The sequence below is a fragment of the Aspergillus stella-maris genome, assembly GCF_047715825.1.
Source record: "Aspergillus stella-maris strain CBS 113639 unplaced genomic scaffold BDV14scaffold_25, whole genome shotgun sequence".
In the NCBI taxonomy this organism is placed as follows: Eukaryota; Fungi; Ascomycota; class Eurotiomycetes; order Eurotiales; family Aspergillaceae; genus Aspergillus; species Aspergillus stella-maris.
In genome coordinates this window covers 274,039-301,459 of record NW_027396819.1, presented here as the reverse complement: position 1 = coordinate 301,459, position 27,421 = coordinate 274,039, and the positions used below count along the sequence as shown (strand labels likewise).

Sequence of the window (27,421 nt, the reverse complement as noted above, 5' to 3'; positions counted from 1 at the left end):
CACGTGGTAAATTGTCCTGCGAGGGGTGAAAGTAATTGTTCGGGCGCTTGAAATATATAGTTGGGTTTTATAAGCTCACATTGACATTGGTGGGACTTGGTCTAGTAAGCATGGGAAAAATCATCAACAGCCCAAATACCACCGTAAGACATAGGCAGCAATGGTACTGATAGGCACCAATGGGCATCTGTTGCTCTAAACTGAAGCGACTGAATCTAGATTCGTGCAGAAAGGCGCCGTAGACCTTCTCGAATCATGCAGCATTTATCGATAAGATACAACCTTGCGAGACCCACGTGATACTCGTCGCCAGAGCTTTGAGGAGCTTGACGAGACAACTTTCCGTTACCATCACCACTCCGCGCGACACCCTGTTCTCACCCTTCTCTCTCCTAGTCTGAGAATCCTCTCTGTGGTTTCCTATTATGCGCTCTTTCTAAACCCCAGACCCGACCATACACTCTAGACGAGCTTCACAGCTATGGCCGCTGAATTCATCGGCTACAATGTCCTGGTAACCCTCCGTGAACCACCAAATGCAACTGTGCAAGGTGTGGTCGCAGATGTCATCGGCCAGCGTTTGATGCTTCGGAACGGTACGTTGGCTTTCGTTTGTTTTCATCACAGTGGCAATTATCCATAGCTCTAACGAATGGCCTCTAGTTTCCCTGTCGTGGCTTAGACACCCAGTCCCGACCTATTTCATCGACGCCCCAAACATCGCAGATCTCTCTCTAGGACCCTCGGATAAGACACAGACGCAACCCCCGCAAGTTCCACAAGAAAGACAGAGCGTACCTCCCCCATACCCGAGCAGCCAAACGCAGCAACCTTTCGTGGACCCGGCGATCCTGAGCTTTTCGAAGCCTTCGTATGAGGTTCAAGCGGGCACACAACCTCACCAGAGCTTAAGGGATGGCGCAAGCGCTCAATCGTACGCCACGGCACCCAATAGGTCTCACCACACACCTCGCGCAACACCAGGGACCCTCACTGAACCGTTCAGTAACCTAGAGCTGAACGTCTGTACCCCTCCGCAAGTTGAGCCAGAGAAGGAGCTCCAAGCGCCTTCCAATGTGGTTGAAGTGGTTGAGGAGCCGACAACGCATGCGGTTATCCGCCATGGTACGACTCGCGGTCGCCGCGGAGGAAAGAACAAGGGGTCGGCTGCTTACAACGAGCACAACGGTGCCTTGAATACAAACCCTAAAAGCAAGGGTTGGCGTCAAACAGCGTTTGTCGAGCCTTCCAGCCCCAGCTTTTTGAACTCCCCGCAGCGGTCTACGGAGACGGGTGCACTCAATGGCAAGCGGCGCAAGAAGAAGTCTAGAGCATATCCGGAGGAAATTAGTGGATGGGCAACCGAAGAGGCGACAGACATTCAGGAGCTGCCTGAATTTGACTTTGCTAGTAATCTCTCCAAGTTCGACAAGAGACGAGTGTTTGAAGAGATCCGAAACGATGACACAACCGCCGATGAAGCTCGGTTGGTCAGCTTCAACAGAAGAGTCCCGAAACCCGGGACAAACGGTGGACGGAACTTACACTGGACAGAAAACGTTCTCGATGATAGCCCTGAGGAAAGTGATAATGGCGCTACCGACCATGAACCCAGCGATGCGAAGCTCAGCAGTGGGACTTATTCTGGGCGCGATATGTCAAGGCTGCGGACCGCATCTCGAAAGGGAAGCGCGATACTCGGACAGCCACTGGTTGCGTCCCAGATCAATACCATTGGACGTACCCAGTTGAGCGGCTCTCGCACGAATAGCCCGCTTCCTCCCAAGACACACGTTTCAGCTTCTCCGATTGCTGGGCCTGGTGTGTCAAGCGCCACATTGCGACTTGCTACCACAAACAGAAGCTGTCCTACTGTCAACCCTTTGCAAATTCTTGAAGTCGAGCAGTTAGCGATTGGTGAAGTGGGCTTGACCGAAGACATGATCACGGAAAATGCTGGAAGGAGCATTGCCGAGGCCGCCGTTGGCCTTCTATCTAGCGACGCAGCTGCACCTACTATTCTGGCACTCGTCGGGAACCACCGCACAGGCGCAAGAGCCATTTGCTCTGCTCGTCATCTGCGAAACCGCGGACACCGAGTGACAGTCTCTATGCTGGGGGTCGAGCAAGAGGTTGAATTGCTCGAAAGCTGCCGCAAGCAGATGGATATATTTAGAAAGATTGGAGGCCGCTTCATGAACTGGGCAGAACTTTCACCGAGGCTATCAACATCAGAGTTTGAACCTGATCTCATCCTGGATTCGTTATTCGGCATCCACATCCCGTTCAACGACTTGCGAAGTGACGATCAAGTCACGGCATTCCAGATGATAACTTGGGTCAACCAAAGCGGTCTTGATGTTTTGTCTGTCGACGTCCCGTCCGGTATTTCTGCGACAACAGGTAAGCACGCTATTACTATGACCAAGGAGTGGATTCTAACGTTTCGAACTTAATAGGTGAGGTGACAACCGTCGACAACGCACAGCTTCGTATCGAATCGAAGTCGATAGTCAGCCTTGGAGCACCTAAGACCGGATTGGTCAATGCCCTTTTAGCTGGCGAGGGAGCGTCCTGGAATCTCTCCGTTGCAGACATTGGCATTCCCCAGATCGCCTGGAGGAAGTTTGGCACGCGCCGACGGCATGGAATTGACTTCGGCAACCGTTGGGTTGTATCTTTACGCTACCAGCCTTCGATTGTCTAACAGACATGAGGGCTGGAAGACTTTTAATGATCAAACACGAACAAGACATTGAGGCGTTGTGGTAGATATGGGACAAAAGCCGTGATTTATTCTTAGCGTCGTAAATAGTCCATCTTGAGCATGCACTGTATAACTTTAGCTTTAGGTATACTATAACATAAATGAACCAACTACCGTTATCCTTTATCCTCGAAGATCAGCTGTAAATCCCTTGTAAAGCTCTGTCTAGTTAACTTAAGTTACATTACTAGATAATTAATGCCTGAGGCATAAGGTCAAATACACGCCTAACCAAAAGAAGCTAGCACCCTATGCCCGACTACATCATTTCGAAGCTCTCGCTGCGCCAAAAGACCGCGTTCGCGTGCAGCTAACTGTCGCTATACTCTAACAAAGATGGGGAAAGGTCAGTCTGATTCCCTTATCATCCAGTCAACGAGCGCTAAGCTAACGCGATCAATTCCCAGGCACGGACAAACTCTACGTACGCTCCAAAACCCCCCCGGTCGTCGCAGATTCCCAGACACTAACAAAATTACAATATCTAGATCACACACTCCGAATGGGCCTCTGACGACGCCTACGGCGCCAGCGCCGGCGCCGGCGTTGGCAAATCGCGCCGCGGGCCCGGCGATGCCTCATTCAAGCGCCTTCCGTTCAAATTCTGTTCATTGTCGCTACAGCCCTTCGAGCACCCCGTTTGTACGAGCTCCGGCACAGTGTTCGATCTTACGAATATTCTCCCCTGGATTAAGAAGCATGGGACGAATCCGGTTGATGGGAGTCCACTGAAGGGTTCGGACCTAATCAAGTTGACGATCGCGAAGAATGATGCGGGAGAGTATATCGATCCAGTCACGTACAAGGTTCTCACGGATAACACGCATGTTGTTGCGCTTAAGAATACGGGGAATGTTTATGCGTGGGATACGGTCGAACGGTTGAATATCAAAGGGAAGTTGTGGAAGGATTTAATGACGGATGAGGAGTTCAGCCGCAAGGATATTATTACGCTGCAGGATCCGCAGAATATCGAGTCGAGGAACCTCAGCTCGTTTAATTATATTAAGGAGGGGGAGAGCGGGCTTTCGGACGAGCAGATTCGGGAACGGGAGGATCCGGCGCGGAATGTTAATGCCAATGCGCTGGGAAGTTCGGCGAAGATCTTGAAGGCGAGAGAGGCGGTTGCGAGGGCTAGGCAGGAAAGGGCGCAGAAGAGTTCCGGAGGTGCGGCGGGGTCGGCATTGGCGAAGTCTGATTCTGGAGCTGTCAAGACGGCGCAGAAGGCGGCGATGAGCAAAGATGGTAAGCCGGTGCCGTATAATGCGGCGAGGTATACGACTGGTTTGGCGGCTGCGTCGTTTACCAGTACGGGCATGACGCCCCACACGTCGGCTGAGCTTGCGCTGTTGTCGGATGAAGATTATATGTTGAAGAGGGGCCGGGTGAAGCAGAAGGGATACGCGCGGATCTCGACTACGTCCGGCGATATCAACCTGGAACTGCACACGGAGTATGCGCCCAAGGCTGTGTGGAACTTCATCAAGCTTGCAAAGAAGGGCTACTACAAGGACGTGACTTTCCACCGCAACATCAAGGGGTTCATGATTCAGGGAGGCGATCCCACGGGTACTGGACGCGGCGGCGAAAGTGTCTGGGGCAAATACTTCAACGACGAGTTTGAAGGACCCCTCAAGCACGACTCGCGAGGTACGCTCAGTATGGCTAATAAGGGCAAGAACACCAACAGCAGTCAATTGTGAGTTTACCCAAAGTCATCTAGGCTCACCTTTACTAACTATCCCATCAGCTTCATCGCCTACCGCGCCCTCCCCCACCTCAACCTCAAACACACCATCTTCGGCAACGTAATCGACGACCCAACGCCCTCCGCACCAACCCTCAACAAACTCGAAACCCACCCCGTAAACGCAACAACGAACAAACCCACCCCCGATGTCCGCATAATAGACGTAACGGTCTTCGTCGACCCCTTCGAGGAATTCCTCAAGCAGAAGAAAACAGAACAGTCAGGCAGCAAGGATGCAGCTCAGGCTGCGCAAGATGAGGAAGAAGCTGCAAAGCGTGCGGAGGATGATCAGGTCACTTGGACGGGAAAGCGAGTTCGTGGACCGGGGGCTAGTAAGGAGGATAGTTCCGCGGGCGTTGGCAAGTACCTCAAGGCTGCGCTGGATGAGAGGGCTGCGCAGCAGGATGAGGATGAGATCGTGGAGTTTGTAGATGAGGAGCCGGTCCCTGAACCGGCGAGGAAGAAGTTCAAGGGGGCTGGTGGATTTGGGGACTTCAGTTCTTGGGCTTAGAGATGTGACAGCTTCTGTTACCTCGACTTTCAACAACGCATGGCTGCTGCAGATGGGGTCTTTCTATTCGCACCCTAAACCTGAGTACCGAAACCCGAACTCGATCAAAAGCCAGGACAACTCACTCCGCGGGTCAAAGTTCGCTCAGCTGTATGTACAGGATGTAACCGGCAAAAATTCAGCTACCTGGCCTATGGCGGTGCACTTGACTCAGCGTCTTAACTCGAAAAGATGCTGGGCTTCGCACAATTCCGGGCTGATACATTCTGCATCTTAGTTCCAGGAATTTCTGGCCAGCAGCCTGAACCCCAATCACATGTTTTGAGGCAATGATCATAAGCGGTCGTGTATGATCTTTGAACATCTCGCGGCTCCATTTTGACAATTCTCTCGTCAAATATACGTTCCCACTGGTAGCGATGCATTAGCCGAGCAAAAACAATCTAGAAACGACTCAGGGTCTGCTACCTAGATGTATCCATAGCTATAGCCAAGAAAAAAAACTGTACTATGCAATCTGCGTTCATTACCTAGCACAAGGGGGTTGCGGTTTTTCATCTTCGTGCTCGACACTGAGATAGGGGCTTTGTTAGCTAGTTGAGTCGAGCTTTTCCATACATCGGGAAACCCCATGACTAGGTATTGATAGAAAACGAAGTCATAAACCGGGACATCGACTAGCCTCAGCCCTTGAAGTGGCTTAGCCTGAAAGGCCGAGGCATGGAAGTGCAGCGCCTTCATTTCCAATAGGTCCGCAATTAGGGTTACAGCCGCGAAACCAACGGAGCCGGTCATCTTTGAGGAGAGGCACGAGCTCTGGTTCAGTGATAATGGGATGTGTCTGCTGTCGTTCCTACCGATGAAAGAGTTATCGACAGGGGATCTGAAAGCCAGAGCGAGATTCCAAGGTGGACTTATCTAGAGGATGATAGGTAGGGTTAAGAGGGTCATTCTGCAATATAAGGGAAGACTATCCGTATACCTAACTAGCTAGCATGGCTACCTCAGGTTAGCACTTCATAAAGTACGATTTTAGAAAAGGAAGGAACGACCATGTCTCGCCACCTTCGCTCCTTCCTATCTTGTAGACGGACTTCTGAGCATTGTAAGTGTGGAAGGAGCGACCCCTTCGCACCTGCCCTAACTAGAACCTTGGACAGCCACCACCAACAGGAAGGCACGACCGCTCCTTACAATGTCATGGGCATCTAGAACGTCCATTAATCCCGATACCTCCGCTCTGATCTCGGCATGATGTTATGTTACCAGGGTACGCTGCTGTACTCGCTGGCTTATCATGTCAGTCAACGTCATAGTAATATCACACTACCACGCCATCTGATACCTACCACCTTATAAACCTCAACCCGATTCACATCGGGTCTACACTTAAGACTCTCATACAAATCAAAGAAACATACCGATTCTCTCCATTCAAGCTCCTAAATACTTACATTAATCAAACCAAATCAAACCGCAAACCACACCACCAAAATGCCCAAAGGTCCCATCTCCTCACCCCCCCTGCAACCCAAAAAAGTCCACGGTGTCGTCGACGACGACGCTCCAATCGACGACTACGAGAATGCCGTGCACGAGCGGGAGACCGAGCATGTTCACCGTCTAAGGGATGAACCGAATGTTGCTGCTGCGCGACGTGCGAATAAGCCGCCTGTTGCGAATACGAGTGATGATGAACGACACCCGCATAAGGGGAATACGGGGAGTGTGGGGCGGTCGAAGTAGGGGGATGAGAAGATGTATAAGTGAGGAAGATCAAGTTCGCTTCATTGTACAATGGAAAGTGGAATGATATGTTTATTGTTTTACATTGGTATTGTTTGATATACATTGTTTGTAGTATCGGACTAGTTAATAAGTTTATGATGATAAGCCTAACACATTTAGCATACTCCGGTAGATATAAAAAAGCCACCACGCTATGGATATCGATATTGAATGTAGAAGAATGGAGATCAACTCGTAGAAAGGGAAAAAAAGTGGGTTCAGTGAACAACGATCAGTATGCCTCGGCCTCGGCGATAAGCTGGTCCAGATAATTCTGGTCATGGGTGTCATCCTGCTGCTTGATAGTGGTCTGTTGAGGCTTGCGCTCTTTCGTCTTGACCAGGTCACTGACATGCACAAGGTTCTGATAGAAGTCGATGACCTTGGGGTGAACCATGACCTTGCGCGGGTCGAACCGAAGCACCTGAAGACCAGCCTTAGATGTAGCACGACTGAGCGCAACGTACGCTTGTCCCTTTTCAAAGACCTTGCCGAGGTCGACCTTGACTCGTTGCAATGTTTGACCTTGGGCCTTGTGGATGGAGAGAGCCCAGGCAAGGATAAGCGGGACTTGTTGCCGCTGGGCCTGGACTTCGCCGTTTGGCAGCTCGATTTTCCAACTTTCGGGTTGGCAGAGGAGATGTCGCTCTGTGCCGTCGGGTTGAACGAAGCAGACTAGGGGCCATTTCCTAGTGACTGTGATACCGCCATCCTTGTGAGCCATGCCCTTGAGTTTCTTGCGAGAACGCGCGAGTTTATCTTCATCGGCGTCCTCCATCTTGTCGCCGCTGAAGTCGTTCTCATTCTCGACGTAGAAGTCAAATGTGGCTTCGTCCATAAAGGCGACTACTCGGCCGATTGAACCGTTAACGAGGGTTTCCTCCATGTTCTTGATGAGCATGACTTGCGAACCCTTCTTCAGATGGATCTGAGGAGGGGCCATGCAGTTGGAAAGTAGTTTTTCACGGAACTTGGGGTCTTGAATTGTCCCCGAGTCCACTGCGTTGAATGTCATTATCTCGCCTGAAAGTCGACCCATTCTGGCCGAGTTTGCGTTATCGACTTCGAAACGTGTGGGGAATCTTCAAAAGGGTTAGTGTTGAGCTACGCGGATCAGAAGAAGTACAAACAGTTCAGTTGCTTCCAGTGAGTCGTGGAAGTCTAATGGACGAGAGAGCTCCTTGAAAGCTTGTGTCGTCCGGGGACTGAGTTTCCCAAGTCGCATCTCATTCAGCATGTCCGCAAACTCGGGATCCCGCTGACGGAAAACGTGCGTTAACAGGATTGTGTGTTGTATTGTTGTGTTCCAGCTGGCTGCAGCAAAGGAAAACTTCGCCTCGCGATTCTGCCCTTCTGGAACTGGAGGCAATTGGAAAAAGTCGCCCGTTACCACCAGTTGGATACCTCCGAAGGGTCGGCCGTTGTTTCTGATTTGGCGGGCAATCTCTTCAAGTTTATCGAATAGATCACCGTCGACCATGGATACTTCATCAATAACCAGAACCTTTGTGCGCAGCCAGCGGTTCCTGGCCTTTTGATTTTTCTTGATCTGCGAAAATTAGTGGCTTCATCTGCTAATCGATAAATGTTACTGTACCTTTTTGACGAGTTCTGGCACAGGCTCTTTGCCTAAGCCAATGCCAGCAAAACTATGCAGCGTGACACCCTCGATATTACATGCTGCAAGCCCAGTAGACGCTGTGACTGCAATGCGGTCCGGTTCCTTTCGGAACTTGTCCCGGAGCTTCTTGATGATCTCCCTCATGAGCACCGATTTACCCGTACCAGCCGAGCCCGTAAAGAAGATACTCCTCCCTTTATCGATAACCACCTTCAAAACATGCTTCTGTTCATCACTGAGGAAGATAGGCGCAACTTGTGTGCGAGGGGCATGTTGCTTCGTGCTTGTTCGTATTTTCTCCGTCTGGGTCTTCCTCTGCTGTCGTCGAAGTTCCTTCAGTTCCTCCTTCACCGCACTGCTTGTCTTATTCCATGGGGCTGTTGTAGATGGACGCGCGGGTGTCTTTGGCTTGTAATCATTTACCACCTTTGGCTCATCATCTATCACAATCACCTCATTCTTGCTTGGGCTTTCTTGTTTTCGCCATGGGACGGTTCGAGGAGCGACAGGTTTCTGGAAATGAGCGGGAGGGGAGGATGACCACGGTAGCTGAGCACTACTCGGGGGACCGGGGGCATCATCTTGCGGAACAGGCGGAAGGTCAGGATACTTGATGTCGGAGTCGTAATTATCTTTTGGCGGCGCCGCTATGTATGATAATGAATCGTCTTTATACGAATCTGCCAGGCTTGTTTTTGCAGTCTCAAACGATTCTTGAAAGCTGTTTTGCTCGACTCGAGCTGGGGGGATGAACGGATCGGGCGTCGAAAAGTCCAGGTCATCGTCGTCGTCGAAATCGTTCTCGTCAAAGTATACGGCGCTGTGGAGGGATCCTAGCGTAGACTTCGTACTCGTCATCTCGATTTTTCTCTTCACGCCGATGGACTGTGAGGGAGGTTGTTTGGGAGGCGCATTTCCGGAGGTATCGGGGAGAGTCGACTGGAGCGGTCTGGCAGTCGCAGCTGAATGGTCCTTGACTGCCTTTCGAAACATCACTGCTGGGACTTCTGCAGCCTGCAATGGCCACAGCGTCGCGAATTTTGAGGCAGTCTGCGGGGCTAGCACTGAACCATTCGAAAACGATTGGCAGATGGCAGCTGGTCTCCGGGGTAATGCCCTGGAAAAGTACATAAACAGGGAGAGGGACGAGGCGATTATCTTGAAAAGCAAGCCAGATGATTGAGCACAGCAACTGGATTGAAGACTCCGCGTCCCAAAAAGGCGCGTCGGGACAACGCGCTGCTATCGCACGTGACCGCGATAAGGGCTCTGGCTCCGCTGCTGCTCCGTGGGGAAAACAACATTTCCCTTCCTTGCGCGGTCAATTCACGTTGCATCTCGAGATTACAGTTCTTTTACTGGTATTTTGGTTTATGCCAGATTATTTACGACTTGTACGCATGAAATACTCGTGATAATACAGCTTTGAGACGCGCAACCACCGGTCTCGTCCGAGTACGATCTTCTCCGATAAGCCGCCGAGTCCGTCAATCATGAAGTATGGCAGGGAGAGGTGCCTCGAGTGAGTAATCCTGTGCGCGTACTGTGATAGCTTGCTAATACTTGCCAGACAAGGAGCACCCTCTCGCGGGTGCAGTCCTGTGCTTCACCTCCGTTCTACCGGAGCAGCGGGTAAGTTGTTATGCTTTGATGTCTTTCGCGGTGCGAGACTAATGCATCCCATACGCATAGACTGAATTGGCCACAATCGCAAGCCAGATGGGCGCGGGTCATAGCTACGACCTCACCTCCGGCGTCACTCACTTGATAGTCGGCGAAACGAGTACCGCGAAATACAAGTTTGTTGCACGCGAGCGGCCGGACGTCGTTGTCCTCCAGCCAGAATGGGTAGAAGCGGTGCGTCAATCTTGGATAACGGGTGGAGATACAAATATACAGGAATTGGAGAAGCAATATAAGCTACCAACATTTGCCGGCACCGCAATCTGCATCACCGGATTCGAAGACAGTGAGTACGCATGGCCCTTGCCATTATCGAACCAACATTGACGACACTCTTTCATAGTGGCGTTCCGAGAGTATATGAGTATGACTGCACGAGCCCACGGCGCAGACTTTAGAAAAGACCTTACGAAAACAGTGACGCACCTCATTGCGCGGAATACGAAAGGAGAAAAGTACAAGTTTGCTACACAGTGGAATGTAAAAGTGGTTACCCTCAAATGGTTCAACGACAGTATAGAGCGGGGAATGGTCCTTGAAGAGACATTATACCACCCTCTATTACCAGAGGAGCAGCAGGGTACTGGAGCCTGGAATCGCTCTTTGCCTACAGTCAAACAAAAGCCGGCAGAAGCCGAGTCATCAGGTCCTCGACCACGAAAGCTGCGTCGAATTGCGAGCACTAAGCTAGGCGATCAAAACGAGAACATATGGGGCGATATTGTTGGTATAGGGTTTGAGACTGCGGAACCTAGGCCGTCAAGGGAAGATCGACAGGCGTCACATGAGCAGAAGACAAAAGGCGCCTCTACTGTTCAGGTAGCCAAATCCTTTGCCAGCGAAACCACATTTGCCGCGCCTTCACAGCCCCGCGAACCAGCCGCCAATGTTCGAAACGGTTTCTTGGATGGGTGCTTCTTCCTGATACATGGCTTCTCCTCCAAACAGGTATGGTCCGGTACCAAGTACTAATTGAGTCTTACTAACTCCCTAGACAAATGTCCTACGAACCCATCTATCATTCAATGGCGCTCAGTTGGTAGATTCCTTGGGCGAATTTGCACGGCCAGATATACCCAAAAGAGGCCATGGTTTATACATTATTGTACCTTACAAGACGCCGCGGTCGAAAGTCCCATCGACCGATGACCTAGCTTTCGAATGCGATATTGTGACAGATATGTGGCTGGAAAGATGTCTTGACACAAAATCTTTAGTGTCTCCGGAATCCCACCTTGCAAACACCCCGATTCCGTCTTTTCCTATCAAAGGTAGGCCATCCTTTTCACCTCATACACAGTATTTCCTAATGTCAATAGGGCTGTCGGGTATGAATATTTGCTCCACTGGCTTTTCTCGTATCGACCTCCTACACCTCTCAAAGCTTGTCAATCTAGTTGGTAAGTTACGCTCGATTCAGCCTTATCAATTGCTAACGTCACAGGCGCAACGTACAACGAGTACCTGAAACCAACTGTATCTGTTCTCATTTGCAACGAACCAATATCCCCAAACCACGAGAAACTCCGACATACCCTCGAATGGGGCGTCCCGGCAGTAAAGGTCGAATGGCTGTGGTCATCCATACAACAAGAAAAGAAGCAGCCATTTGAGTCATATCTCACCCGACGGCAATCTATACAGAACAAAGACCTGGAAATGCGAGCTGGTTCTCGTACAGAGCAAAGGCGGCCGTCGGAACAACCGTCTACGAATAATGCAGTCAAACTACACAATTCTAACAGCACATCCAACGAATCTCAACTACGCGAGTCTAGCCACACCAACGACAAATCACCCAAATGCACTATATCCGAAAGCCCGCAGAAGGAGTACTCGGTGGAATCAAAGCAACCTCTCAAGCCACGGGAACAGAACTCGATATCGCAGAACAAACCCTCCCCGTCCAAACCCGAGCCCGCAGCAAGGCCCTCATCAGCGAAACGCAAACACCCCGAGGAAGATCAACAAGCAGAAACAATGACAACGACAACAACGCCCACAAAACCCTTCATCGACCTCGCAGCCGTGACCGGACTCCTCAAAAACGCTCGACAAGCCACTTCCCGCTCAAATACCGAGTCCACAAACGGCGACCACGACCGCATCCGCTCCCGCCGCACTCGACCTCTTCTCGGCCGCGCACAATCAACCTCAGGATCAAGAACCTTTTCCCGCGCAAGCTCAATCGACACAGTCAACGAGGACCGCCCCGGCAGCGCAGCAGGAAGCGGTCACGGCAGCATGACCACCGAGAACGGCATCCCCTCTCTAAGACAACAAAACAGCCGCTTCGAATTCGAGTATATCGATGGGCGAGATGAAATTCCAGATGAGATTGACGAGACGCCGCAGATGACGCAGCTGGATTATGAAGATCCTGACGCTGTTGCTATGAGGGAAAAGTTCCTTCGGCATGCGGGGAAGATTGTCCCCAAGTCAGAGAAACAGCAGGATCTTGTTGTTGGCGAGATGCAGGAGCTTGAGTCCACGGGGTGGGGAACTGGACGGAGGACACGGAATGCGCAGAGGACGAGGGATGTTGAAGAAGAGGATGAGTTTTGACCTTGTCAATATTATATGTTGATTTACTTGCTTGATATTTCCTGTCTGCTTGGCTGTCTTGCATAGCATGTGATGGCGTTTAGATGGCTACTTAGTCTTTTGGGTTATGCCTACCTAGTCAGGATAGTGGGGGTGCACTTTGTATAATGAATGGTTTCTAGTTGCGTTATTCTAAGCCCATTGCCATACCATCGTACGTTCTGGATTCTTTTTCCCAAAGGCAAACAGTGATAAATCGCTAGGTAGATAATCTCCAGCCCGGGCGGCCCACTCGTCCTTATACTCGGGAAGTCAAGCTGGATTAGGGCACAGTTCTCTCGCCTGCCTAGGCCAGCCCAGTCTCTATCGATCAATAGAGGGATCTGTATAATGGGCCTGACAATGCACGATGCAAGATATATTCTCAGTGATAAATGGATAGAACACTCAAAATCTTTTATAAACCTTCTATACAAACACACATCATCTACCAACCTCCACCCAAAAAACCCCCTACTTCTTCAACGTCTTCTGCTTCTCCGCATCAATCAGTTTCTTCCCAGCAACAAACAACCCCTTTCTGGCCCTAACAGCATCAACATAAACCTTCGCCACATTCTCCTTATCAGCCAACTCCCCAAGATCCTCAAGTTCCTCCTCCGTAGCAGGAACCCAGAATGGATCTTGGTCGAGCGCTTCGAACCCGGCGAAAATAAGCTGTGGTTGCGCGGCGCCGGATGTCCGCTTGCGGATTTCCTCTGCGAATCCGAATGATTCTGCGACGGGGAGGAGGGAGAGGATTGTAAAGAAGGGGGTTCCTTCTTTCATTGTTTCTGATAGGATGCGGCCTCTGCGGCGGGTTATGACGCCGTAGACGCGGCCGAGGACTTCAGCTGTAGAGTTGTTAGTATTCTCCCCTTGGATATGCTTGAGCGGGGTGACTTACTCGAAGCTTGAATCTCGCAACTGTACATCGCAAGCATAATCCGGGGACTCCAGTCCAGGAATCCCTGCGAGATACTCTCACGGACAAGTCGAATTGTTTCACCAGTTAGACGACCAAGGTCGATATCGTCTTCTGCGGCGTTGATCTGGATCTCTTCGAGGAAGACGGCTGTTCCTTGGATTGGCTCCTGGCAGAGCGGGCCTTGCGCCATGGCTAATTGGAAGGCGTAGGTGATTTTGTCGCTGGAGTCACGGACGATGAGGGCGTCGCGGCTGGCGTCTTCGCCTATGACGCTGGGTTGTTGTTTGGGGTCGTCGAGGAGGCTGGCTTAGTTAGTGTCTGACTTTGAAAACGAGGTATGCGTTCAAGGCGGAAGCTTACAATTTCTCGCATGTGTTAACTGCCGTTGCATCGACGAGGATGTTAGGCCCTATCCTGCGAGGTCCGAAGGCGATGATCTTGTCGACGACGTTCTTCCACAGCTCTTTGTCTTCCTTGATCTCGTCGAAGATCTTGCTAAGCTCGGTCTTGAACTCTTCAAGCGAGAGTAGAGTGACTTCTCTCGCCTTGCCTGCAGCATCGGTGGCCTCCTCCTGCTGTGTACTGTCAGTTGGGAGCTCGCCCTCAGCCTTTGCCGTCCGCTTCTCAGACTGTAGGCGCTTTAGGGTTCCAACATGCTTGGTAAAGAACTCTGTAACGACTTCAGGCAAAGGAACGACCCGTAACCGAACTGTCAACTGCTTTGATGGAGACACTGTGAGAACACCGCCTCTGCCGAGCTCAGAGTTCTTGGGTGGCGCCATTTCGGAAGCGTTGACGATGGTCTCCCGGTATGGCACAATAGTCTGACCGGTTTGAATCTCACATTTCGCGAACCGCTCACGGAGATCCTTGAGACAGCGTTCCAGGTGCAGTTCGCCTGCGGTCAAGATCACATGTTCACCGTTGGGAAGAACTTCGTACAGCGCGCAGGGGTCACTCTGTTCCAGTAGACGCAGGCCAGTGACCATCTTGCTGAGATCAGACGGGTTGACGGGCTCAAGAGCCACACGTACAATCGGTGGCGTGTCCAAAGAAACACCAGCCAAGTTGATACTTCCTTCGAGTTGCGAGCAGAGTGTGCCTGTCTTCAAGATGTGACCGGCAAGACCTCCAATACCGAAGACAACACCCGCGGGAACAGACTTGAGAGGCTCGAGACTTCGTCCCATAAGCAGGTACAGGTCTGTCACAAGCACTTTCTTTGGTTCTGGGCTGGCATGAGGGTTTTCAGGCGAGAATTTAGGCGGTAGGACGTAGACGGAGTCACCGACTGAGAGTGTTCCAGAGTAAAGACGGGCAAAACCGATCAGGTGCTCAGGGTCCTCTTTTTGTTCGGGCTCCTGCTCTTTCTCGGTATCATCAACTGTAAAGTGCTCAAAAGCAGACGTTACTCGGGAAAAGTCGTCCTCTTGACTGTTACTGGCTTCCGCTTGCATCTTCGCAATCTCTTCTCGCTTCCGTCGAGCAATCTCTCTAGCCTCTTCTGCGGACATTGTCGTTCCGGACTTTTTGCTGCTTGAGGCAAGTTCGCTTTCTGGGATGGCTGTCATCTTACTGACATATGCCACAACGGGCTCGTTGGGGCCGGTCTTGAACTGGACCATGGCGTCCTTCACCTTGCTGTCGATGGACTTTGATCCAGGTGATTCCTCAATCATTGGTGGTAGTCGGGAAGCTTGAGCTGCACGAGGACTAGGGAGATATTCAATGACTGAAACCAAGAGAGCCGTAGATAGAGGAAGCCATTGTGAGAACAATGTGGTCATAATGTTTCTGGGGTCGCGGGAGCGTAGGATGTAGGGCGGGATGTTGATTCCCAGGGATTTTGTGATCTTTTCCAGTAATGCAGGGTCACTAAAGTTGGTTAGCAGATAACAATCGTCAGTCAGAGGATGCTTAATCATACCCTTTCCCTTTGCCACCGCCGGTAGTAGCTTCGTACGCAGCCCAGACACTATCAAGCACCAGCTGCACGAACATCGGCTTCAGGGCTCGCCCCTTGAGATGCTTCTGGCCGAGAACCCTCTTGGTCTTAGGGTCGAGGTAGTAGTCTCCCCAGAGCACCTTCTCGAGAACAGATCTCTTGATACCAAGCTTCTTCTCATAGATTGCCGCAAATTGGCGGATAGTGAAAGCCCAGCCATCAACAGCACTGCAGAAGATTACGTTGTTCTTCTCAGGCGCAAAGTAGAGATCCTCATCATCACGTTCCTCATACTGAGCACCGTCAACACTGCCTTCAACAGAGGATTCACCGTCATGCGCCTGCTTCTGTTGAGCCGCGGCGGTGACACGCTCTTCCATACGCTCTCGCCACTGCAAATCTTCTTCCATCCGCTCTCCCTGGTAGAAACTGCCAATAATCGCGTTAACCTGTTCTAGCAGCCTGCTCAAATGCGAGTAAGCTTCCGCGGACGTCATCTGCAATTCCGTAACCAGCCGGTCCATCTTGTTGATGACCAGGATGGGCTTCAACTGCTCAACCCATGACTGGCGCAGAACAGTAACCGTCTGACTACAGACACCCTCAACAGCATCAATCAGGACAACTGCCCCATCACAAAGGCGCGACGCCGTTGATACCTCACTGCTGAAGTCGATGTGCCCGGGCGAGTCAATCAAATTGATAAGGTACTCCTTTGCCTCTGGCTGGGCGTCCGGCGCAGACCGGCGCATCATAGAGAAGAATAGCGAGATGGCGGAAGACTCCATTGTGATACCGCGCAGCTGTTCATCTGGGCGCGAATCCAGGTAGCGGATCTTGCCCGCCAGCTTGGGCGAGATGATGCCATTTGTGGCGATGAGGCTGTCTGTTAATGATGTTTTGCCGTGGTCCTGAAGTAGTGAATTAGCTACTTGATGCGATAATGCAGAGTCGTCTGGCGAAATCACGTACAACGTGTGCTAGAATACAGATCTAAAGCATGGTTAGCCTGGGCTACTTAAAACGTCACCCACATCAAAGTGGGATGGAGGGGCAACGAACATTTCGAATATCGTCCGGCTTCCGCTGCAGACGGACGAGATCTTCGACGCTGACGACGGGCATTTTCGCTCGAAGATGGCTCTGCGACCCAGCGGCTGAGATCTGGTAAGGTCCAGGTCAAGGGGAGGTTTGTCGCGTGCGAAGTTGATCTTGAGGTTGGATCCAGACTGCGGACCTGCGCTGAGAAAAATATTTCACCTCTTCAAAGCGCCCTCCACCAGCTGTTTATCGATGACTTCACTTTGTCAACAGTCGCCGTTGGTGAATAATTACCAATTAAAGTCGAAATGAGTCGAAATGAGTCATGTCTTGTACAGCTTGCTGTTCGCTGTGGCGAGTGGGGTTGTCTCTACAGGTTTTGCGATACACTTCCGCGGTCGCTATAGTTAGCTATTTGCGCTCTACAAGACGATGGTCTAATGCTTCTCTACGTTGAAGTTATGGTGACAGATGTTACTCCTCGAAGGAGAGTTTTATTTTCTTCTTCTTTTGTTTCGGCTTCTTTTGTTTCGCTTCCTTTAGCCGTACCTCCTCGCTCTTCTCGCTCTCAGCTTCCTGGATTTCATCGCCAACAACCTTGGCTTGCTTTCGCTTTCGAGGGCCTCCAATTTCAGCCAGGTTCTGTTTGGATGCGGTTCCCTCCTTGCTGGAGTCTCCGGCCTTCTCGGCGTCTTTGTATTTGTCTTTTACACCATTGTCAGGTTGTTCGGATTGTTCGTCGCCGTCGCCCTTGACCATAGCCTCGTAGTCTTCCTTGGATATCACCTCATTGCTCTCCGCGTCGACATACGTAGGTCCATCGTCCTCGTTATCGTCGCGCGCTCGGCGGGGTCGTTGCGAGATCGGACGCTCAAGGCCGCCGGTGGCGTTACCGCCATATTGTCCCCTTAGTCGCTGCAAGAATGCAGGTTCTTTCGCATCTAGCACGATATTAGGATGGACCTCATAGACTATGTGTTTCGAGGGCGGGTTGCGACGTACCGTAGGCGAGATTCTTCGCGTTGTACGACATGGTTCGCTAATACACGTCAAGACAACGCCAGTAGAAAGTCGAATGAATGAATAAGAATATGCTGAGCGCAATACGCAAGAGATCAAGGCCGTTCCTCAATGCTCATGGCGCTGCTATCGGGTTCAGCGAGAAGTTGTGTTCAGTAGTGCCATCCGAAGACTAGGAAGTGGACATCGCAGTCTCTAAGTTGCAGTATACTGTGCGCTATATTCCAAGCGCATTAGACCATCGAGTTTTAGCTCGACGGTCGTTCAGTGAGAGCTCGTCCGTGGCAGGGTGGGAGTTGGCTGGAGGATGATGCTGGCCAAGGAATAAGCTCCGGCGGTCGCACTAGTCCCAATCCAGCGACAGCGGAAAAGTCAAGGAGCCGCAGCTTCACCTTCGCCGGCTGTCACCCCCGTCAGCCAACATATCTACACATCATGCTGTGCGCAAGTAAGTAGCTATTGTGCTAGTTAGTGTTGTCGTCGCGTGCTAAAGATATCGCAACAGTTTCCGGAGAGACACCACAAGAGCCCGTCGTCTCGCCCAAGAGCGGTACGTTTCCAGCCTCCAGATCACCAGCTCCCATTGCTAACTCTGAATAGGCAGCGTCTTTGAGAAGCGTCTCATCGAGGCTTACATTGCCGAGAATGGAAAGGATCCGGTGAACGGAGAGGAGCTCTCGACAGACGACCTAATCCAAGTCAAGACCCAGCGCGTCGTCCGACCTCGTCCCCCCACCCTCACATCAATTCCTTCATTGCTCAGCGTGTTTCAAGAGGAATGGGATGCTTTGGCTCTGGAGACATACACATTACGCCAGAACCTGGCCCAAACGCGACAGGAGCTCAGCGCGGCGCTCTACCAACACGATGCTGCTGTGCGGGTGATCGCGCGGTTGACAAAGGAGAGGGATGAGGCTCGTGACGCGCTTTCGAAGGTTACCGTTGGTGCGAGGGCTTCTGGAGCTGGTGATGCTATGCAGGTCGACTCGACTGGCCTGCCTGAGGATGTTTTGGCCAGAGTCGAGAGCACACAGGCAGCGTACGTCTACCCGAGAATCATGTCTATTGCGCTGTGCTTTGAATAAAAAACTAATCCTGAATAGGCTTTCCAAGTCCCGGCGCAAGCGTCCTGTTCCCCAAGGCTGGGCGACCGCGGACGATATCTCCGCATATAAGCCCACCGAGAACACCGACGCCCTTTACCCTGGCGGAAAGACGTTATCTGTCAACTCAGCCGGCGACTCAGCGCTCGTTGAAACCGCCGAAGGTGTTGTTGGCGTTTTCTCACTATCAAAGAAACAGGTTGTTCATACTCTTAAGATAAACGGTCCGGTTACCGATGCTCTTTGGGCCGGCGAGAAGGCGGTTATCGCTTCGTCAACAGGCTCCGTGGGGGTCTTTGAAGGCGGCAATGCAGTTGCCAGCTTCAACTCCCATGCTGGCGCAGCCACCAGCCTTGCATTGCACGCCACTGGCGACATTGTTGCCTCCGTTGGTGTGGACAAGAGCTACGTTCTGTATGACCTCACAACAAACGCTGTCATCATGCAGAACTTCAGCGACGCCTGTAAGCGCTCCGTTTTACTTTACAGTATTTCGAAACTGTACTAATTATCTACTTTAGCCCTTCTTTCCGTACAATTCCACCCTGATGGTCACCTCCTCGCTGCTGGTGGCACTGATGGTCAGATCAAGATTTACGACATCAAATCTGGTGCCGCGGCCGCGAACTACGACCTCTCCGGCCCGGTTAAGCGCGTCTTCTTCTCAGAGAACGGAACTTTCCTGGCGGCGGTGACGGATAAGTCGACTTTGGTATCTATCTGGGATCTTCGCAGCTCGACGGAAGTCAAGGTGCTCGAGACAGGCAGCCAGGTTGAATCGATCAACTGGGATTACACAGGCCAATTCCTGCTCGCCGCTGGACCCAGCGGCCTCACCGTCCAGCAATACTCCAAGACATCTAAGTCTTGGTCCGAGACGCTGCGTAGCGCTGTTCCCGCGGTTGCCGTTGCTTGGGGATCTGCTGCTCAAAGCATCGTGGCGCTCAACACAGATGGCGGTATCACGGTCTTGACGGCGCAGTAAATGTGACAGGTGATTTACAGTTTATCGAATTACTTCTTCATGGTTCTATTTTTTGTACTATTAGGTGTTCTGCAAGGGCAATAGCAAGGAGAATGAAGGACAAAAGAAATGATACCTACTGTGCATCTATCTGTTTTCACTCTGTTTTCAAATGAAGTGAATGGGCAGGAGTCGAATCCTTCCGCTGAGAGCTAATTGGCGCCTATACCTACTCAATTGCCCGTGACAGGACCCAAAATCACCAAAAATGAGAAACCCAGAGAATGAGCGGCGAATCCGATGAGGTCACGCAGTCGAGGGCGCGCTCAGGCGCAGAAGGCGCCGTAATGATACGGCATGGACTCGGGTCGGGATCCAGACTGCCCATAACTAAGCAATCGATAATGGCCTCCACCACGCCGCCTTTGAGGCTTCACTGCTCTGTTACAACTCCCCAATTTCCAAAGTTTCCTTCTTTATCCCTCTTTCCCTTTGTCTCGCCCCTCACTTTCCGCTGACCTTTTTTTCCTCCCTCCTACAACTCTCCGTACACATCGCCATATAACATGAGCAGTGACTCCGGGGTTCAGTTTATCGCTCGGCGGAGAAAGGTCAGTATTGCCTCATTCCCCTCTCTACTAAGTTGCGGGGTCTACATACCGGGCTTCGAAACGTTCTCTCGTCAACTGGAACTTTAATGACTGACAATCCTTTTGTGTTACAGAGGCCTCGTCAAGATCCATCTGAAACACCTAATGGGCAATCATCCACCTCCGATTCTCGACCTCTTTTTCCTCCCTCCAACATGCCACCGACTAGAAGGTACCCGGGAGACGGCTTCGACTTTCGCCGCCCGGTCACATCCTCGGCGCCACCGGAAGAAGAATCAGAAGTAATAGACCTCACGAATGAGCCGGATTCGCCGGAGATTACCAGACGCCAGGTTCCAGAAAGCAGTTCGTCGCGAGCATCCCGGCCGCCCCGATTCTCACGGGAGGATATACTAGACAACTTTATCGACCTAGCAGACGACGACGAGGTTGAAGTTCCGAGCAGTCCAGAAGTTCAATTCGTATCGTCGAACACACGACCGCGGCCACCGCCACCGCCGCCCCGAATGGAAGGTCTCATGAGCGCCAACTTCTGGCGTATGTTGCCAGCCCTGCCTCAAATGTTCAGACCCACGAACGAAGGAGCCCATCGCAGAGAAATACCATGGCGCCATGCCCACCACCTCACTCGACCCGAGCTAGAAACACTCTTCATTGGAGACAGCAGTGGTGGCCCGTTGGATCTCACCATTGATTTGGACGACGGGGCATGGGGATTCCTCGGGATAACACCGGAGAGAGACCGGGCAGAGAGGGAACGACCACGAAGTACCTATAAGCCGCCGAGCCCAGCGCCGGAAGGTTTCACGAGAAACGTTGAGGAGGACGATGTCGCCACTTGCCCCAACTGCGACGAAGAGCTGGGCATGGGTGATGAGACGAAGCAGCAGATTTGGGTCTCTAAACAATGTGGACATGTACGTCTTGCTCTTCCTGCCTGCCGGTATCAACCTCTAATATCACCAACAGGTCTTTTGCGGAGAATGTGCTTCAAATCGCTCTCTCACGAAGGCGAGGAAATCCAACGCTAAGACGAAGCCCTTCTCGAGATGCCCTGTGCCTGACTGCGGAAAGTTGGTCAGTGCGCCAAAGGCAATGTTCCAAGTTTACTTATGATTGTGTGAATTATTGTCTTTCTGCATTTGCCGGTGTTGGGATGGTTCTTTTTTTTCATATTTCGATACCCTTTGCATTGGTTCGGCTTGAAGGGATGGTGTTTTCAAACCGCGGAGTTGACCTTTTGGCTATGTCGAGTGTACTTAGTCCCCCTAATCGGAACAGATTATCAACCGTATGCTTAGAGATATTTCGACCTTAATTCGCTATAAGAGCGGTACATGTGCAAATATAATACAGATTGGGTGGTCATGAACCATAGAGATCGCGCACGTTTCACGATACATAGATAGACAGGTAGATAGACAGACAAAGAAACCCCTAATATGCCAAACAAAACACCAATGCAAAAACCAATATCCGCTTATACAGTCTTGAGCCCGCCGTGGTAAGGATCCCAAATACCACGGACACTCTCGTTGATACTCGTAACGGGCTTCTTCGTGCGCTTGTTCTTCTCGCCGCTCGCGGCCTTCAGCATGTCGGCCTTGACGGCAATCTGTTCAGGCTCGAGGTTTCGCACGCAGATCGTCTTTTCGCGGCCGTTGATGTAGTGGCCTTTGATGATGGGGTGCTTGTGTGGGCGGGGGGAGACGCGGATCTCAATGCCGGGGTTCTGGGCGGCGAATTTGGGGAGGGCGTGTTTGAGGAAGGCGCTGTTGAACACAGGTATGTTAGTGAGGTCCTAGAAAGACGAGAGAAAGGTGAGAGGCAGCGTACTTCATCCCCCGTGAGCTGCCCGCCCAGTCGCAGTAGTGGAAGTCCAGTTGCTTGCATTGCAGGACGAAGGCGCCGACTCCGTTCTAGAAGCTGTTAGTTGGCAATGTCCCAAAAAATTATCAACTTGATGCGAATAGAACATACCCTGGCCGTAGCCACCGTGCGTAATCCTGTCACCGGCATTGTTGCGTGTTCTGTATGTCCTGTCGGTTCCCTTCGATAGCAACAGCCCTGATCAGCCGGGGGACTTTTTCACGGCAGCGCCCGTTGTCATTGGTTAGCGGTAAGAGAGCGTCTAGCGCGCTTGGCGGCTACCCAAGCCAATTGCCAAGACCGACCAATGCCGTCCAAAGAACGCGAAATTCGGAAACAGTCCAGGTGCTCCATCTGACGAGCGAGGTTACGCCCACGACTTCCCTAACCTTCGCCGCCCATGACACTTTATCTCGGTCGCTGAACAATATCTTCAAGAGCTCGACTGGGATAATTACGCGGGCACCATGACAGACAAACTCCCCCCTCCGCTCCTGGCGCTCTTCCAGCCCCGGCCGCCCCTGCGCTGGGTGACGCCCATCGACCGCGCGCCTGAAGACGTCAAGAAGAGCAAGATTTCGGGAGTTGCACAGTTCCTGGCCGAGGCGAAGCAAGAAGCTGAGGAGACGGAATATAACCCGACCGAGACGTGGCTGCAGCGCAAATGGCGGCAGAAGGTGGAGAAGAAGGAGCGCATTAGCAAGAACATTACTGAAGGGCTTCAGACTTGTAAGGCTTGCTGTTCTCTCAATTGGTGTCGGTTGATTGTCTACGGTAGACTAACGGTTGACGTTTCTAGATGATCCCAATGAGGATGCGCAAGCTCGTGGTGATCCCTTCAAGACGCTGTTCGTTTCTCGTCTTAGCTATGAGGTAACTGAGCAGGATCTTGAGCGTGAATTTGGACGGTTTGGTCCAATTGAAAGAGTAATTATGCCGATAGTGCTACGGAACCTCCAGACACTGACTGGTTTTAGATCCGCATCGTCAAAGACACCGTTACTCCCAAGGGAGCGAAGAAACCGCACCGAGGTTATGCATTTATCGTCTACGAGCGCGAGAAAGACATGAAAGGTACTATTACTTACAATCCATTGCTTGTCCCTATGACTAATCTAGATTCTCCGTTCGTCGAATTCAGCCGCCTACAAGGAAACAGATGGTATCAGAATCAGAGACCGCCGTGTCCTGGTAGACGTTGAGCGTGGCCGAACAGTCAAGGGCTGGAAGCCGCGTCGATTCGGTGGTGGCTTGGGAGGCCGAGGTTACACAAAGGCATTGCCTGCACGTCCAATGGGACCCGGCGGCTTCGGCCCACCTTCTGGACCTGGCGGTTTTGGCGGCGGCTTCAGGGGTGGCTTTGGCGGACGAGGAGGGTTCAAGGGAGGATTCCGTGGTGATCGTGGATTTGGTGGTCCCCGAGGAGGTATCGGATACCAAGGAGGTCGCGGCGGATTTGGTGGACAAGCGCCGCCAAATGCCCCCTCCGGACCAGGAGGTGGCCGAAGCGGAGGCTTTGGAGGCCGCCCTGACCGCGATCGCGGTGCCACAGGTAGCAACCGTGAACCAGTCCAGCCCAGAGACAGATATGGCGACCGTGATAGGCGAGACCGAGACCGCGATGGCGACCGCCGTGACCGGGACAGAGACAGGGATAGCTACCGCTACCGCGAGCGTGACCGCGAGCGTGATAGGTATGGTGACTCGGGACGAAAGAGGTACCATGACGACGACTCATATGATGACCCCCGTGCCAAGCGGCGGTACTGAAGAGCCACTCTTGTTCAATAAGCTTTTGTCAACCAGACACGCTATGACGGTTTGTTGGGTGGGTATCTTTGGTTGATCGTCTTTCTTTGCTCTTTTCGCCTGCCCCAACATGCACTGGGTAAGACAGCACCAACATAACCGCCAACTCGGACTCGATTACTTACAACAGTCGAAACACGTCAGCTCGATTATAGGATCATCGCAGGAGCAAAGTTATCTGATCATTATTTTTTGACGATCTCGGGTATAGTACATCTGGCTCTGCGAAGGTTCGGTCCTCCAAGGAGACATTCACGGTTCAAGGTTGAATGTGGCCCTCTTCGACTTCTTTCTCCTTTCCTCTGGATCCCTTTCTACGTCTCATTTCCTGTTCTTTGCCCTTCCTTCAGGGCCTTCTATCTCTGGCCTCTGGGGTAAGTATGTACTTTAGTGAATTTCTTTTGCAGCAGGAATTGTCATTTGGAGGGTACATAGTATCTCAGGTAAGAAGATAAGGTAAGGTTTCTCATCAGCGATAACCTATACCAGCCATCTTCGTCGATTGTAAAGCAGGAGGATAGTCTTTTAATGATACATTACCGGATTTTTTAGCTTTGTAGCCTTTTTTTTACACTCTATGACATCTATACTGTTTCAAGAAAAGGTATATATTGACCAGGTTCTTTTGTTTGATATTCTATATACCCGTCATACGTTCGTGAAGAAAGTCGACACCATCAGATTAGGCCAACAACAACAACAGCTGGGTGAAAATAAAGGAAAACGCCATCCGAACTCCAAGAGATGCCCAAGGGGATTCCGTAAAGAGGAAAGAAAACTGAGAACCACTTTTGACAGACGGAGAGAGATCATTCAACATCCATACCACCCTCCTCCTTCTCAAGGATATCCACCTTCCCGCTCTCCCGAGTCCAGTGAGCCTTAAGCCCAACCTTGAACTCACTCGTCACAACACCAAACATCTTAAGCAGCGTCGTCTGTCTCGAGTCCAACTCGTCACCTTCCTTGCAAACAGGGTACCCTGTCTCTCCCTCCGTCAACTCAAGCATGACCTTGCCCTTGACAAGTCTCGTGGGCACACCGAGCTTACGCAGCTCAGGCTCGATAGTGTGGCTGATTGGCTCGTCACTTGAGGCGGGGATCTCGCCAGCGCGGCTGTAGACGAGACCAGCGGGGATAGAGAAGTCGCGGGTGGCTGTTGTACCGGCGCGAGCGAAGTCAAGCGGGCGGAAGTTCTCGAAGTAATCGATTACGGAGGCGGGGTCGCGAGAGGTGAAGAGGAGACCGACGGCGCCGGTAAGGTAGGGCGTAAGCAGGTGCAGGTTGTCAGCGGCTTCGGTCTCGGGGTTGTGGCCTAGGGCGACGGCCATGACTTTTGTTTTGCCGAAGAAGAGGCTATATCAAGTTTATCAGTATATGTTCGTTCTCCCGCGGTGTTGATATGAGAAGCCATGGATCGTATGGGCATCACTCACCGGCTGTCGGTAAATTCCGTGCGCACATCCTTCAGGTATGTGTTTCGCATGTTATCGACGGAGAACACGAAAAGGTGCTCATATTTCTCAACGCATTCGCGGATATTAGCGTACAGGCGCCGGGTCTGTTCCTTGTGGGACTTTTTGGCGGTCTTAGACTCGTGGATGATCTTGGCGCGCTTGGAGCGAGGCATTGTGGCTTTTGGCGATTATGGGAGAAATCCAAAAAGGGGCGTGAGAAGTAATCTGTGAACCAAGCGGCAGAGTTGGTGTTTGAATGGTATAGTGGTGCGGAGAATATTGAAGTGGAATTATTTTTTTCTTTCGCTGATAACGGCGGATTAATATTGATGCGGGGCTTATCCGATCCGCCCAATCGGGAAATGAGCTGATAGCCCCGGCCGGGGGTTCGTCGTCAATGCGATCCACAACTCTTTCAAGTTTCTAGGCTCGTCATGGTTTACTCTGACCACCTTGGATATATACTTAAATAACGTACAGCTAGTTATATCTATGTCCGGGTGACGCCAGATCATGCTCGATTTCATGGACTACATCCAGGTCGCGTTCGCGGAGGGAACGCAATGGAACCGCGACAATTCATACTCGTCGCTCACTGCGACCACACAGTGTGAGTATTTGCTGTCAACGATCTGAACCATTAATTACCAAAACTCAAAATTGACTGTTCTTAGCCCTCCTTGACTTCACAACGCCCGAGCGCGTCCGAGTCCACCTCTCCTCCCTCTCAACCCCCAACTTCGCGACAAGCTATACCCTCGGCACCGTCGGTCTCATCGAAGGCTCAGTATCATACCTCTACAGCAACGTCTCATTCCACGATACACCAAGCAAAAGCGCATTGATTCCGCTTCGCAAGCTCGCCCCCGGGTACCGACAAGTACAAGCGCCTGTTGCACCCCCCGTTGATTTCTGGAACTGGGACTCTATACTCGATGGCACCAGGAAAGCGACTGGGCAGCATGAAAATTCGCAGAAGCCGACGCTGCTTCATGCAACGCTTCACCTACCACCGCCAACAACACTCAATGCGCTCTTCTTGCGGCGCATTTCCCCGACTATGCAGCTCTCCCTTGCTGTTTCCTCAACGCGGGGGCCTCCGCTGTCAAAGTCCGCGCCACAAGCTACACTATTAGGGCAGCTCTTCCACGACACAGGGAAATACAGCAACGAGTACCTATTCAGCACAGACAACTCGCTTTTCGGCTGGCGCGGACTCTGGAACTTCGGCGCCGATCCTCGACTCCAGCCAAACGCGTATAGACCATCCCTCCTTTCAGCCGGCGCAGAAGCCTACTACTCCCCCGTCTCATCGTTAATAGGCATGTCGACAGGTCTAAGATTCAGCACGTTACCCGCCGCCACAAACCCATCATCATCGTCAACATCCGCACCAATCTCCACATTCCCGTATACACTAACGCTAACCCTAACGCCGCTAACGGGCTCCCTCTCAACCTCATACTCCCTCCGCGCCTCACCAAACCTCTCATTCAGTTCCAGATTCGGATTCAATGTATACAGCTGGGAAAGCGAAATGGTAGCTGGGTTCGAACTCTGGCGGAAACCCAAGAAGTCTAGTCTTGCCAACGGCGACGACGACCTCGAATGGGCGCGTCAAAAGGTCAGACTTTGGGACCCCAAGGCTTTCCCTATTGCAACTGAGAGTCCGAAGATCGATGAGACTATAGTATCTGAGACTGGGAAGGAAGATGAGAATAATGAGTCCGTCTTGAAACTCCGCGTTGATCAGTCTTGGAATTTGAGACTGTTGTGGGAGGGGAGAGTGAAGGAGTTGCTTGTTAGTGCGGGTGTTGGGCTGGGACCTAGCTCGTTCTCGCCTGCTGGATCGTATGCTGGTGCTCAGGGGGCTGCTGGGGGGCAGGGTGGTGGTGGGGGAGCTCAACCTTCATATTGGAGGGGGGTTGGTGTGTCCGTTTCCTATTCTTCGTAGGGAGTTTTTGCCCATTA

General features: G+C 51.8%; 11 protein-coding genes across 11 annotated transcripts; 7 read left to right on the top strand and 4 right to left on the bottom strand.

The window, feature by feature from the left end:
- Positions 1–481: 481 nt before the first annotated feature.
- On the top strand, positions 482–5,401 carry BDV14DRAFT_208733 (uncharacterized protein; the record flags this gene model as incomplete). Its single annotated transcript, XM_073775473.1, has 5 exons — positions 482–596; positions 664–2,403; positions 2,460–2,701; positions 3,256–4,466; positions 4,518–5,401. 5 exons carry the CDS (start codon positions 482–484, stop codon positions 5,026–5,028), a joined length of 3,819 nt encoding a protein of 1,272 aa, XP_073628491.1. The 3' UTR covers positions 5,029–5,401.
- A 1,121-nt stretch (positions 5,402–6,522) lies between these two features.
- BDV14DRAFT_199930 (uncharacterized protein) lies at positions 6,523–6,949 on the top strand (the record flags this gene model as incomplete). The annotated part of the gene is made up of 2 exons (XM_073773399.1): positions 6,523–6,770; positions 6,937–6,949. The coding sequence occupies 2 exons, from the start codon at positions 6,523–6,525 to the stop codon at positions 6,947–6,949; spliced, it is 261 nt and encodes an 86-aa protein (XP_073628490.1).
- A 2,802-nt stretch (positions 6,950–9,751) lies between these two features.
- Positions 9,752–12,861, top strand: BDV14DRAFT_56065 (BRCT domain protein). Its single transcript, XM_073777037.1, has 7 exons — positions 9,752–9,959; positions 10,008–10,069; positions 10,130–10,406; positions 10,464–11,068; positions 11,115–11,391; positions 11,440–11,520; positions 11,565–12,861. The coding sequence occupies exons 1-7, from the start codon at positions 9,938–9,940 to the stop codon at positions 12,683–12,685; spliced, it is 2,445 nt and encodes an 814-aa protein (XP_073628489.1). The 5' UTR covers positions 9,752–9,937; the 3' UTR covers positions 12,686–12,861.
- A 316-nt stretch (positions 12,862–13,177) lies between these two features.
- Positions 13,178–16,701, bottom strand: BDV14DRAFT_189590 (GTPase RIA1; the record flags this gene model as incomplete). The annotated part of the gene is made up of 6 exons (XM_073771224.1): positions 13,178–13,557; positions 13,611–13,933; positions 13,992–15,506; positions 15,559–16,487; positions 16,549–16,569; positions 16,639–16,701. 6 exons carry the CDS (start codon positions 16,699–16,701, stop codon positions 13,178–13,180), a joined length of 3,231 nt encoding a protein of 1,076 aa, XP_073628488.1.
- Positions 16,702–17,091: 390 nt separating this feature from the next.
- Positions 17,092–17,650, bottom strand: BDV14DRAFT_199926 (DUF4604 domain-containing protein; the record flags this gene model as incomplete). Its single annotated transcript, XM_073773398.1, has 2 exons — positions 17,092–17,558; positions 17,620–17,650. 2 exons carry the CDS (start codon positions 17,648–17,650, stop codon positions 17,092–17,094), a joined length of 498 nt encoding a protein of 165 aa, XP_073628487.1.
- Positions 17,651–18,072: 422 nt separating this feature from the next.
- BDV14DRAFT_199925 (pre-mRNA-processing factor 19 family protein) lies at positions 18,073–19,725 on the top strand (the record flags this gene model as incomplete). The annotated part of the gene is made up of 5 exons (XM_073773397.1): positions 18,073–18,085; positions 18,143–18,187; positions 18,238–18,676; positions 18,741–19,204; positions 19,262–19,725. 5 exons carry the CDS (start codon positions 18,073–18,075, stop codon positions 19,723–19,725), a joined length of 1,425 nt encoding a protein of 474 aa, XP_073628486.1.
- A 267-nt stretch (positions 19,726–19,992) lies between these two features.
- On the top strand, positions 19,993–21,668 carry BDV14DRAFT_56015 (putative RING finger domain protein). Its single transcript, XM_073777036.1, has 3 exons — positions 19,993–20,315; positions 20,429–21,232; positions 21,285–21,668. The coding sequence occupies exons 1-3, from the start codon at positions 20,271–20,273 to the stop codon at positions 21,429–21,431; spliced, it is 996 nt and encodes a 331-aa protein (XP_073628485.1). The 5' UTR covers positions 19,993–20,270; the 3' UTR covers positions 21,432–21,668.
- Positions 21,669–21,795: 127 nt separating this feature from the next.
- Positions 21,796–22,334, bottom strand: BDV14DRAFT_199923 (mitochondrial 54S ribosomal protein mL43; the record flags this gene model as incomplete). The annotated part of the gene is made up of 3 exons (XM_073773396.1): positions 21,796–22,087; positions 22,152–22,234; positions 22,296–22,334. The coding sequence occupies 3 exons, from the start codon at positions 22,332–22,334 to the stop codon at positions 21,796–21,798; spliced, it is 414 nt and encodes a 137-aa protein (XP_073628484.1).
- Positions 22,335–22,523: 189 nt separating this feature from the next.
- Positions 22,524–24,540, top strand: BDV14DRAFT_172802 (U1 small nuclear ribonucleoprotein 70 kDa). Its single transcript, XM_073768639.1, has 4 exons — positions 22,524–22,913; positions 22,984–23,111; positions 23,162–23,258; positions 23,326–24,540. The coding sequence occupies exons 1-4, from the start codon at positions 22,652–22,654 to the stop codon at positions 23,952–23,954; spliced, it is 1,116 nt and encodes a 371-aa protein (XP_073628483.1). The 5' UTR covers positions 22,524–22,651; the 3' UTR covers positions 23,955–24,540.
- BDV14DRAFT_172800 (ribosome assembly factor MRT4) lies at positions 24,541–25,715 on the bottom strand. The gene is made up of 2 exons (XM_073768638.1): positions 25,430–25,715; positions 24,541–25,349 (listed from the first exon to the last, which is right to left on the bottom strand). Exons 1-2 carry the CDS (start codon positions 25,621–25,623, stop codon positions 24,803–24,805), a joined length of 741 nt encoding a protein of 246 aa, XP_073628482.1. The 5' UTR covers positions 25,624–25,715; the 3' UTR covers positions 24,541–24,802.
- Positions 25,716–25,963: 248 nt separating this feature from the next.
- Positions 25,964–27,404, top strand: BDV14DRAFT_199920 (mitochondrial distribution and morphology protein 10; the record flags this gene model as incomplete). The annotated part of the gene is made up of 2 exons (XM_073773395.1): positions 25,964–26,060; positions 26,125–27,404. The coding sequence occupies 2 exons, from the start codon at positions 25,964–25,966 to the stop codon at positions 27,402–27,404; spliced, it is 1,377 nt and encodes a 458-aa protein (XP_073628481.1).
- Positions 27,405–27,421: the final 17 nt, after the last annotated feature.

Excerpts from the sequence above, each read along its gene's own strand:
- BDV14DRAFT_172802 (XM_073768639.1), top strand. The coding sequence starts at position 22,652 with ATGACAGACAAACTCCCCCCTCCGCTCCTGGCGCTCTTCCAGCCCCGG. Across the intron at positions 23,112-23,161 it reads GGTTTGGTCCAATTGAAAGA|ATCCGCATCGTCAAAGACAC; the intron begins GTAATTATGCCG and ends GACTGGTTTTAG. Across the intron at positions 23,259-23,325 it reads GCGCGAGAAAGACATGAAAG|CCGCCTACAAGGAAACAGAT; the intron begins GTACTATTACTT and ends CGTCGAATTCAG.
- BDV14DRAFT_172800 (XM_073768638.1), bottom strand. The coding sequence starts at position 25,623 with ATGCCTCGCTCCAAGCGCGCCAAGATCATCCACGAGTCTAAGACCGCC. Across the intron at positions 25,350-25,429 it reads ACGGAATTTACCGACAGCCG|CCTCTTCTTCGGCAAAACAA; the intron begins GTGAGTGATGCC and ends AACTTGATATAG.
- BDV14DRAFT_56015 (XM_073777036.1), top strand. The coding sequence starts at position 20,271 with ATGAGCAGTGACTCCGGGGTTCAGTTTATCGCTCGGCGGAGAAAG. Across the intron at positions 20,316-20,428 it reads TTATCGCTCGGCGGAGAAAG|AGGCCTCGTCAAGATCCATC; the intron begins GTCAGTATTGCC and ends TTTGTGTTACAG. Across the intron at positions 21,233-21,284 it reads TCTCTAAACAATGTGGACAT|GTCTTTTGCGGAGAATGTGC; the intron begins GTACGTCTTGCT and ends TATCACCAACAG.
- BDV14DRAFT_56065 (XM_073777037.1), top strand. The coding sequence starts at position 9,938 with ATGGCAGGGAGAGGTGCCTCGA. Across the intron at positions 10,407-10,463 it reads CATCACCGGATTCGAAGACA|TGGCGTTCCGAGAGTATATG; the intron begins GTGAGTACGCAT and ends ACTCTTTCATAG. Across the intron at positions 11,392-11,439 it reads TCCGTCTTTTCCTATCAAAG|GGCTGTCGGGTATGAATATT; the intron begins GTAGGCCATCCT and ends TAATGTCAATAG.